The sequence below is a fragment of the Orycteropus afer genome, unplaced genomic scaffold (genome assembly GCF_000298275.1).
Source record: "Orycteropus afer afer isolate SDZICR_OR568_19922 unplaced genomic scaffold, OryAfe1.0 scaffold00033, whole genome shotgun sequence".
Lineage (NCBI taxonomy): Eukaryota > Metazoa > Chordata > Mammalia > Tubulidentata > Orycteropodidae > Orycteropus > Orycteropus afer.
In genome coordinates this window covers 15,160,663-15,172,901 of record NW_006921620.1, presented here as the reverse complement: position 1 = coordinate 15,172,901, position 12,239 = coordinate 15,160,663, and the positions used below count along the sequence as shown (strand labels likewise).

At 38.4% G+C, this 12,239-nt stretch overlaps 1 protein-coding gene across 1 annotated transcript in view; it reads right to left on the bottom strand.

The window, feature by feature from the left end:
• Nucleotides 1-12,239, bottom strand: part of MFSD14A (major facilitator superfamily domain containing 14A) — an 82,193-nt gene that overhangs the window by 37,362 nt on the left and 32,592 nt on the right. Inside the window, exon 3 of the mRNA XM_007936097.1 lies at nucleotides 8,281-8,343. Within this exon, the coding sequence (XP_007934288.1) occupies nucleotides 8,281-8,343 (63 nt within the window). The remainder of the gene's footprint in view (nucleotides 1-8,280; nucleotides 8,344-12,239) is intronic.

Genomic DNA, 12,239 nt, shown 5'->3' with positions numbered 1-12,239 from the left:
AAAAAAAAAAAAAAAATTCCCCAAATAATCTAGAGATATCTGCAGGGCTCTGGCAAAGTATTAAATATTAAGTGCTCTAATGAATTCTCACAATAACTCCACAACAGCAATTCTAGAAATAATGTCATATGCCAATTATCTGATTTTATAGCTACAGGCTAATTACATGCTTATAAAACTTGTTGGTCAAATGGAATCAAATTTTAAAAAATTGTAGGATAACCAAGATTTTACTGAAAGCTTTTTTCCTCTATTATTATTACTTTTTTAAAATTATTGTGCTTTGGGTGAAAGTTTACAGAGCAATTTCATTTTCCATACAACAGTTCATACACATTGTCTCATGACATTGACTGCAATTTCCCACAATGTAACAGCTCTCTTCCCACTTCTTCCCCATAGTAACTTCTACCCTGTGTCCTACCCTCCCATGAACTTTTGCCCCGCCCCCCCGAACTGTCTTCCTGTGCATACACAGCCCTTCTATTCTCACATGACTGATCTTAAAGGAATGTATCTATCTGATATAAATGTTCAGCCCACATCCTGGTCTTTTATTTGGCTGGAAGCCATAGGAGTTCAATTCCAGACCTGAAGGGCAGCTTGGGGCCATAGTCTCAGGGGTTTCACCAAGCATGGTCTGGTTTTTTTTTTTTTTTAATAATTTTGAGTTTTGTTCTCCCTCTCTATCCAGAATCTCTTACATAGATAACCCTCCAAGTGGTTGACAGTGGCAGTCGGGCACCATCTACTTCTTCTGGTCTCATAGTCATACAGGCTGAGGATCTCATGGTCAATCAGTCCCTTGGACTAATTAATTCCATGCATCTTTCATTTTCTTCAGTCTTCTTTGCTCTGGATGAGGAGAGACCCACTGTTGCATCTAGATGGCTACTTGCAAGCTTTTAAGATCCCAGTTGCTATTCACCAAAGTAGAATGTGGAACAATGTTTCTGTATAGTATATTTTACCAATTGAGCTTGATGTCTCCTGTGAGACCATGGTCCCAAGATCACAGGTCCAACTACTCGCTCCCTCCAAGTAGCTGACTGTGGCCAAGAAGTCACAACTTTATCTCTTGTCAGCTCTACTCTATACCTGGACATTCTTACAGAACATACAAATACATTTGTAGAATCATTGTCTACCAACCTTATACATGGTCATGGGCACATTCCCCCATGCCTAGACATACCTGATCATTCGGCCTGTCCACTTATCTAGTCACCCATATATCAATGTTTGCCATCACTGACAATGCAGTACTCTATGTGCAAAAAGGTTCATCTTAGTTATCTGTATCACCTATATACCTCTGCCTTCTTCCTCGATGCCACTGTGTTGATCACTCACATTTGGTGCATTGCCTTTCCCTTCAACCAATTCAATATTTGTCTCTACCTATCTAGCAGTGTTCCCTCCCTTCCCCTTCCACCCTTGGTAATCAACAAAGAAAGTTTCCTTCCATATATAAACCTTTCCTTGACTTTTCACAATAGCTGACTAATACGGTATGTGTCCTTCAGTGACTGACTTATTTCAGTCAGGATAATGTCCTCCAAGTTCATCCATGTTATGCAGTGTTTTGCAAATTCTACCTTATTCTTTAGGGTTGCACAGTATTCTACTGTGTGTATGTACCATAGTCTGGTTATCCTTTCTTCTGTTGACAGACACCTAGGTTGTTTCTGTATTTTTGCTGTTGTAAATAGCACTGCGATGAACATGGGTGTACATATATATGTCCTTGTCCTGGCTCTCACTTCTTAAGGATATATACCTAGTAATGGGATTGATGGATCAAATGGTATTCCTAATTCCAAATTTTTAAGGAATCACCATACTGCTTTCCACAGTGGTTATATCATATGACAGTCCCACCAACAGTGTATGAGAGTCCCGATCTCTCCACACCCTCGCTAGCATTTGTTATTTTCTGTCTTGTTGAACTCTGCTACTTGTGCAGGGGCCAGATGGTATCTCGTTGTTTTGATCTGCATCTCTCTAATGGCTAATGATTGTGAACACTTCTTCATGTGGTTGGCCACCTGAATATCCTCTTTGGTGAAGTGTCTATTAATGTCATCTGCCCATTTTTGAACTGGATTGCTTGTCTTTTTGGTGTTGACGTTTTGGAGTTTTCTATAAATTTTAGAGATAAATCCCTTGTCCGATATGTCATTGCCGATTTTTTTTTTCACCAATCTGTAGGTTCTCTTTTTACTCTTTCAGAGATGTCTTTGGAAGCACGTAAAAATTTAAGTTTTAGAATGTCCCATTCATCTATTTTATCTTCTACTGTTTGTGCATTTTGGGTTATGCTTGATAGTCTATTTCTGCCATAAATTAGGGCCCCTAAATTTGCCCATATTTTCTCCTTGAAGAACTTTATAGTTTTAAGTTTTACATTTAAGTCTTTGATCCTTCTGGAGTTAAGTTTTTGTGTATGGTGTGAGATACAGATCTTGTTTCACTTTTTCTGCAAATGGATATCCAGTTTTGCCGGCACCATTTGTTAAACAATCTCTTCCCCCATTTAATGGAGTTCGGCCCTTTGTCAAAGATCAGCTGAACATAGGTTGATGTATCAATTTCTTGGTTCTCAATTCTATTCCACTGGTCTATGTGTCTGTTATACCAGTACCAGGCTGTTTTGACTACTGTGGCTGTATAATAGCTTTTGAGATCCGGGAGTGTGAGACCTCCTACTTTGTTCTTCTTCAACAGGGCTTTGCTAATCCAAGGTTTCTTTCCTTTGCATATAAATCGAGTGACTGGTTTTTCCATATCCTTAAAGAATGTTGATGGATCTGGATTGGGATTGCACTGAATGTATAGAATGCTTTGGGTAGTACTGACATTTTCACAATGTTCAATCTTCCTATCCACAAGCACGGTATGTTCTTCTATTTATGTAGACTCTTAAAGGTTCTTGAAGTAGTATTTTGTAGTTTTCTTTGTACAGGTCTTTTATGTCCCTGGTAAGATTTATTCCCAAGTATTTTATTTTTTTGGTAGCTATTGTAAATGGTGTTTATTTCCTTGTTTCTTTTTCAGCAATCTCTTTGCTGGTGTAGAGGAATCCAAATGATTTTTGTATGTTGATCTGGTATCCTGCCACTATGCTAAATCTCTCAATTAGTTCCAGTAGTTTCTTTGCTGAGTCTCTTGGCTTTTCTATATACAGGATCATATCCTCAGCAAAAAGGGATAGTTTAACTTCTTCCTTACCAATTTGGAAGCCTCTGATTTCCCTTTCTTGTCTTATTGCCCTGGCTAGGACTTCCAATACAATGTTGAACAGAAAGAGCATCCTTGTCTGGTTCCTGTCTGTAAAGGGAATGGTTTCAGTCTCTCTCCACTGAGAATAATGTTGGCTGTTGGCTTTGTATATATGCCCTTTAATATGTTGAGGAATGTCCGCTCTATTCCTATTTTGCTGAGAGTTTTGATCAGGAATGGGTATTGGATTTTGTCAAATGCTTTTTTCTGCATCGACTGATATGATCATGTGGTTCTTTTCCTTTGTTTTATTTATGTGGTGGATGATGTTGATTGTTTTTCTAATGTTGAACCATTCTTGCACACCTGATATGAACTACACTTGGTCATAACGTATTATTTTTTTTGATGATGTTGAAGTCTATTAGCTAGAATTTTGTTGAAGATTTTTACATCTATACTCACAAGGGATGTTGGTCTCTAGTTTTCCATCTCAGTGATGCCTTTGCCTGGTTTGCCTAAGACATCTGACTGCTAATCAGAAGCCTGGCTGTTCAGACCCATCAGCCACTCCTTGGAAGGAAGACTGGGCAATCTGCTTCCGCAGAGACACCACCTTAGAAACCCAAGGAGGGGTCGCTATGAGTTGAATAGACTCGATGGCAGTGAGTCTGGTTTGGAATTTTGGTTGCCTGGTTTTGGTATCAAGGTTATGCTTGCTTCAAAAAATGAATGTGAGAGGATTCCATCCTTTTCAACACAGAATAGTTTGACTAGCATTGATGTCAGTTCTTCCCTGAACATTTGGTAGAATCTCCAGTGAAATGATCTAGGCCCAGACTTTTGTGTTGTTGTTGGTAATTTTTTTTATGACCTGTTCAATTTCTTCTTTTGTTATGAGTCTGTTCAAATTTTCCACTGCTGTCTGTGTTAGTTTAGGTAAGTAGAATGTTTCTAGAAATATGTCCATTTCTCCTACATTTTCAAATTTGTTCGAGTACAGTTCTTCATAGTATCTTAACATCATCTTTCTTATTTCATTTGGTTCTGTTCTGATGTAACCCACTTCATTTCTTATTCATGCTATGTGTATTCTCTCCCTCTTTTCCCTTGTTAAATTTGCAAGTGGTTTGTCAATTTTATTAATCTTTGCAAGAAAACAACTTCTAGTCTTGATTTTTTTTCTATTGTCTGTTTTCTGTTTCCTTTTCTTCTGCTCGACTCTTTAAATTTTTCTCCGGTGACTGTAGAGTTTTGTTGCTGATCTTTTTCCAATTGTTGGAGATGTGGGTTTATGGTGTTTATTTTGGCACTTTCTTTTTTGATGTATGCATTTATTGCTCTAAAGTGGCTTTCGATCACCACTTTTGCTGTGTCCGAAAGATTTTGGTATGTTGTATTTTTATTCTAGATTTCAAAGAATTCTTTAATTTCATTTTTATTTCTTCTATTACCTGGTCATTTTTAAGGAGGTTATTATTCAGTTTCCATGTATTTGTTCTTTTTCCATTGAGTTTCCTATTGTTGATTTCTAATTCTATAGCACTGTGATCTGAGAAGAGGCTTTGCAGTATTTCAATGCTTTTAAATTTAATAAGGCTTGCTTTACAGTCTAACGGATGGTCTATCATGGAGAATGTTCCATGTGCACTGGAGAAGAATGTATAATGTACTGTTCTGTTGGGTGAAGTGCTCTGTAGATGTCTACATGGTCAAGTTGGTGGGTTGTATTGTTTAGTTTTTCTGTCTTTGTTGAGTTTCTTTTCCAGCTGTTCTATCTTTCATTGAAAGTGGTATATTAAAGTCTCCTACTATGACTGTGGAGTCATCTATTTGTCTTTTCAATTCTGTTAAAGTCTGATATATTTATTTTGGGGCTCTTTCACTGGGTACATAGATATTTTTATGGTTATGTCCTCTTGTTCATTTGATCCTTTCATCATTAAATAATGTCCTTCCTTGTCTCTTACGGTGGTTTTTGCCTGAAGTCAATTTTAGCAGAAATTACTATTGCCACTCCTGCTTTTTTTTTTTAATGGCCATTTGCTTGATATATCTTTTTCCAAATCAAAGGTTTATAATCTATTTTTGTCTTTATCTTCTAGTTGTCTCTTGAAGACAGCATATTGATGAGTTATGTTTTCTTAATTAGTCTGTGACAGTCCGTCTCGAGTGGTACATTTACTCCATTTACATTCAGTGCAATTACTGACAAGTATGTATTTGTTGTTGTCATTCTGTGTTTTTTCTTGCTGTTGCTGTTTTTTTTTTTCCATACAATTTTCCATGCTGAGCTCATTTTGTTTATGAATCATGTTATTACTTCCTTTGTTGCTACTGTTTTAGTATTTGCTAAATATGCATGCTTGTCCTTTTTATTGTGATGTGAAGGGTCTGACATTTTTCTTTGAGGTTACCCTGTGATTTATAATTTTCTCCCCAAGTTGAGAACAGTGCATTCTATCTTGCAATTCTCTCGACTTCCTCACCATTTAGAAATTCTGTAACCACACAATTTTTTTCCTCTTTTTGTTTTGTAGTTGTCCGCATTTGTCAATTGATGTCTCTGGCTCCCTATTTATAATCCTGTAAGCCTATTTTACTTTGGAAACTTCCATAACTGGGTTGGTTTCTGGGTTATGTCATATGTGTTAAAGGCTGCTTGTTGTTTGCTGTTGTTGGTTCTCTGTCCAAAGGACTCTATTTAGCATCTTTTGTAAGGCTGGTCTGGTTTTAACAAATTCCTTTAATTTCTGCTTATCTGGAAATGATCGAATTTTGCCATCACATTTGAGGGACAATTTTGCTGGGTATATAATTCTTGGTTGGAAATTTTCCCCTTTCAGGGTTTTATATATACTATTCCACTGCCTTCTCGCTTGCATGGTTTCTGCTGAGAAATCAGAGCTCAGTTTTATTGGTTGCCCTTTGTAAGTAACTTTTCATTTTTCCCGTGCTGCTTTCAGGATTCTTTGTCTTTGGTTTTGGTGGGTTTGATGATGATATGTCTTGGCAATTTTCTTTTGGGGTCTATCCTGTTTGGGGTTCATTGACTTCTTAAATGGATATATTCTTGTCTTTCATCATATCAGGAAAATTCTCTTCCAACAAATCCTCGACAATTTTCTCTGTGGTTTTATTTGTCTCTTCCTGTTCTGGAATTCCGATTACGCACTGCGGTCAAGTCGGATCCAACTCACAGCTGACACCTCCTTGGGTTCTGAGGTGGTATCACTACAGAAGTAGATTGCCCTACCTTTGTTCTGAGGAATGCTTGGTGGGTTTGAACCACCAGCTTTCTGGTTAGCAGTCAAATGCCTTAGGCACTACACCGCCAGAGCTCCTGGATTTCTGATTACACGTAGGTTATATTCCTTTTGATGGTATCCCACATGAATGTTAGGCTTTCTTCATTGCGTTTTGAGCTTTTTTCTGACTGATCCCTTTCCAAAGAAGTACTGAGGTATTTGTCTTCAATCCCAGTAATTCTGTCTTCCACTGATTTGATTCGATTCCTTTGCCCTTTCAATGTGTTGTCTATTTCTGAAAATTTAGTATTAATCTTCTGGATTTTTATCTGTAGTTTTTGTATCATTTCTAATTTTTCATTTACTTTGTCATTTTGTTCTCGTATTTTCTTCTCAAATTCTAGGGTTTTCTGTGTTTTCCTTGATCTGTCTCTCAATCCATTGAAGGTACCTAAATATAACTCTTTTGAATTCCTTATCAGGGAGTTCCAGTGCTCCTTCCTCCTCGGGGATGTGTTCTGGCTCTGTATCCTGGTCCCTTGTTTCCACTACTTTATCTTGCTGTTTTATGTGGACTGTGATGGTCTATTGTCACCGAGATACTGTGCTGTTGTATTTATATTAATTGGTGATTGTGTGTTGGAGTGATTCATCCAAGATTTTCATTTTCTTTGTTTTGTTTGGATTTATCAGAGTAAGTAGGGTTCTGTGGTTCTCTATTTGCTAGTTTGCAGCACTTACTCACTTACCACCTGTCTCCTAGTGGGTGTGATGGAGTATCAGAGTGGCTGTATTGGTTGATCTGTTACCTCTTTGTGAAAAGCAGTTAGTTTGAGTTAGGCTCCTATTGGCTGTTGTGTATCATTGGCCAGTTGGTGCAGAAGCAAGTGGTGGCCTGTACCCAGAAGGAGGGGCTGGGGGTATGGTTGGGTTATATAGGCATGGTTGTGCTCTCCCACTCAGTTACAGAGAACTTTCCAGTCCTTAGTCTCTGGCAAGTCCATGCTGTCCTCGGCAAGTGGAGCCTATTCTTAGGTCCCTGGAATCTGACAGAACATTGTCACTTTAAATATCCAAAATGGTCGAACCACTTGTAAACATTCAAAATGGCTGCGCCCTCCGGACAGCCAAAATCCATAGCTTAGTTTGCTGCCTTCTTTGCTGTTTCCCTTTTTAGTCATCAGTCACCAGTGTAGTCCTCCTTGTAGCCCTTAACAAGCAGGGCCAATTTTTAGGTTAATTCTTAGGTCCTAACACCACTTGGAAAAATCCAAACTGTCCATGCCATCAGGATCGTTGACAGTCTGCAGCTCCGTTTGTCTCCTTATTCAGTATTTTCATGCAGGTTCTACTAGTTGAAGTAGAACTAGGACTTCTGTATCCTTCCTTTCAAATCTCAGGGCTCTAAGATTATCTTCTGTATCTCTATCATTTGGTTTTTCTTTTCTTTGTGGAAGAGGATCTATGTAGTTTGTCTGCCTATTCTGCCATCTTACTGGAACTCTCTACTGATATAGTTTTATATACGCATTTTTTTTGTTTTTTGGTATAGTTCATTTCTCCTCAATCTATATTCTTGTTGTTAGTTTGTAAAAGCATTTAGATCTCTGGAATAAAAATGCCAATACGTAAAATGTAGAGTAAATCTGTTATAATACAGTTTATGATGATACATAGTTGGGTATGTATAAGTTATTTAAAACCCAGTTAAAAGTATTACATAATACCCTAAAGTACACTGGCATAATCATACTTACATAACTATGTGTGTGTGTACTTACATGTATATGTGTATATTAATTAATCCTACCTTTACTCCTTGAATTAAGCCATTCATCAGAAATGTATGTTTAGGGAAGGTTTCATGTAATACCTAAAAAATGAAAACAAATAAAAATCATATATTACATTTGTCTCTTAGTTAACTTCTACATTTATATTTTCAAACATCTCTTCATAATACAATCTAATACTACTTTACAAAAATTTTCAGATTTGTGTAAGACTTATTTATGTATGTGAGAAGGAGCTCTAGTGGTGCAGTGGTTAAAACATCTGGCTGGTAACTAAAAGGTTAGTGGTTCGAACCTACCAGCTGCTCTGCAGGATAAAGATGAGGCAGTCTGCATCTGTGCCCATAAAGATTTCAGCCTTGGAAACCCTGTCACTATGAATTGGAGTTGACTCGATAGCAGTGAGTTTGGTATCTGGTTATGCATGTGAGTAAATACTAGTAATTTAAAATATGTATATGGAATTTTACTATAAGGCACTGAACTGGACACTTTACATATATTGACTCATTTAATCAGAACAACCCTTTAAGAAAAATGATATATATATAAAGAGGCTAAATTCATTACAAACCAGTAACTGGTGAAATTAAAATGGAATTCAGGCCAACCACTTGGAAAGGAATCAAAATTGGAGATCCAGGATGGGGTGGAAGGAAAAAAGCTGAACAAAATTCAAAAACACAAAAATGACCAGAATTACTGGTCTCATGGAGACTGGTTAAACCCCTAAGACTATGGCCCCAGGTTATCCTTTGGGCCTGGAGGGGACTCACTTCCATGGATTAGCTCTCAGTCAAATAGCAGAAAGGCCTACAAGCAGAACACCTACCCCAGGGAAATGCTCCCACCTACTCCAGGGAGATGCAGTCCTCAAAACAATCAACTGTGGCAGATCAGAAGGGCAGCATTTGCACAGGTGGAAAGCTGGATAGACAGGGCTACACAGGTAAGGACACATGGAAAAGGTAGTGACAGGAAGGAGAGCTGTTTATTGTTGGAATTATAACTGGTGCCATGAAACAAAATGTGGATGAACTGTTGAGAGTAAAACAAATCTGATTTGTAAGTCTACACCCAAATCACCATAAAAATTTTTATTTAAAGAAGAAAATACCAAGAATACTTTATCCTCTACCATTGAAAAAAAAATCGAAATCCGGAAGTCAAGCTTAAAAGTCCGTTCTTATGTTTCCCACATATAGCCAATTTATAATTAATTCTCTTATGTTGTTCTTGTTGTTGTTCTGTGCCGTCGAGTTGGACCTGACTCATAGTGACCCCTCCTTGGGTTTCCGGAGCAGTATCACTACGGAAGTAGATTGCCCCATCTTCCTTCCGAGGAGTGGCTGGTGGGTCTGAACCGCCAGCCTTCTGGTTAGCAGTAAGTGCCTTAGGCACTACGCTACCAGAGCTCCCTAATTCTCTTATACATAAGTATATATTAACTAAGATAGCTTACTGGAAGAATTAATAAGGAATTTCAAATTGACACGAAGTGGATCTGGAAAGATTCCATAAAGGGGGAAAAAAATCCCATGCTATGACAATATATAACAATTTCTTCTATTCTTTTTAAGGCCTGTTATTGAACCACAAGACATCACTTTGTTCACTGGACAAGTGAACCACTGGGAACCACTGGCTGAAAAGGCAACTGAAAAATAATAATAGGCAATAGCTACCATTTTTACAACCTATCTGTCAGGTGTTTTATACAGATTCTTTTATTTAATCCCAACATTATGAATTAGATAATACTAACACTTTATAGGAGCTCTGGTAGCATAGTGCCTAAGGCACTTGACTGCTACCAGAAGGCTGGCGGTTCAAACCCACTAGCCACTCCTCAGAAGGAAGGTTGGGCAATCTACTTCCGTAGTGTTACTGCCTCGGAAACCCAAGGAGGGGTCACTATGAGTCGGGGCCGACTCGACGGCACACAACAACAACAACAACACTTTATAGATGAGGCAAATGACTTATTAAAAGGCAACATTTCTTCCATTATACCACAATGTCTCTCAGAAAAAACAATATTGTTATTATTAGGTGCCATCCACCTACATACAACAGAACAAAAGAATGGCAATGTGAGAAGAATTCTCTTTAGGAAAAAAATAAAAAACTATGCTGTTTATTCTTTCTCACATCTTGCAAGAAACACATTTAGAAAAACTAGAGCTTTTCTTCAGTTACTCTCCTTTGGCCAACAAAGAAAAATTTAATCATCATATGTAAAAATAAAGAATATTAGAAATGAAATGTTAGTAGTAAAGGAAAATCATTAACATGGAAAAAAATCACATTATTATGGTATTCAGATATTTGATTAAGTAGATTGTTCTCAGCCAGGGGCAGTTTTGCCCCCATCTCAGGGGACATTTGGCAATATCTGCAGATAGTTCTTACTGTCACAGCTTGGGGACAGATGGAATGCTACAGGCCTATAAAAGGTGAAGGCCAGGAATGAATCCTGCAATGAATAAGACAGCCCCCTACAAAAAAGAATTTTTTGTCAATAATGCTGAGGTAGAAATGTCGATACGCTAAAGCCAAAATCAAACCAGTTGCCATCAAGTTGATTCCAACTCATGGTAAACCCATGTGTCAAAGTAGAACTGTGCTCCATCGAGTCTTCAATAGCTGACTTTTTGGAAGCAGATCATGAGGCATTTCTTATGAGATGCCTGAGTGGACTCAACTGCCAACTTTTCACTTAGCAGCAGGCACAGCTGTATTATTTGTACCAACCAGTGACTTGCTGAGGTTGTGAAACCCTGTTATAAATAGTGAAAGACCTACTGATCTAAAGAAGGAGTCTGTAAACTTTTCTGTAAAGAACTAGATAGTAGATATTTTAAGTTTTGCAGGCCATACAAGTATCCAACATAATTACTCTACTTTGTCATTATAGAAACAGAAATAGTCACAGACGATGCTTAAAATGAATAGGTTTGGTTTGTTCCAATTAAACTTTATTTACAAAAACAGGCTGAGTTAAGATTTGGTCCTCTGAGCAGTTTGTTAGTCCCTGTACTCAAGGATAAGATTTATACTCCTATGAGTCGGGTCCAACCCAACAGCACATAACAACAACAACCTGATGCCAAAGGGGCAGGGAGGCCGCATCTTCTGACCTTCTCTAACCCCACAAGAGGAAGACAGAATTACCATCAGTAGTCCAAGGCCTATTCCTGCGAGGCCAGACATGTTGCCTCCCTCCAGCCCTTCCACCAACCGTGACACCAACAATTCCTCCTGCAGCATCCACGACCTCTCTGCTGGGTTCAGTAATTCGCTGCAGTGGCCACAAAGGATTCACAGATTATGGGGTTTATTAGGGAAGTAAAAGGCTGTAATTCAAGTTCAGGAACACACTCAGTCTCTCTCAGTCCGCTGTCTCTCAACCGACAGTCCCTCTCAGTCTCTCTCCCAGCAGTGCATGTCTCTCAGTGTCTCTCCCAGCAGTGCGTATCTCTTAGTCTCTCAGTAGTGCAGGTCTCTCACAGTGACCAAACTAACCAATCCCAAAACCAGAATTCTATACACCTGAGAGAAAGCGAACTTCCCAGAAAACTACTCCATGCTGCTCCCAACAAAAATATCCCAGGTGGATAACTGTTCAGAAGCTACTCAGTGCTCACGGCAAAATCCACCACGGAGTTTACAAAGACTTATTGTTAAAAAAGCCACACTATGTAATTTACTACACCACACCTAGTATGCCAAAGCACGTCACAATCAGCTCAAAATCTACCTTTCATCCAATAATTACTAAGGGTCTAATGCAAGCCAAATCTTTACAGGAACCAACAAAAAGAGTTTAGTGTTACAAAGAATGAAGGACACAATCACTGCCCCATCAGCTACTCCTCGGAAGCAAGACCGGACAATCGACTTCTACAGAGATACCGCCTGGGAAACCTAAAGAGGGGTTGGTATGAATGAGTTCATTCGACTCAATGGCATTGAG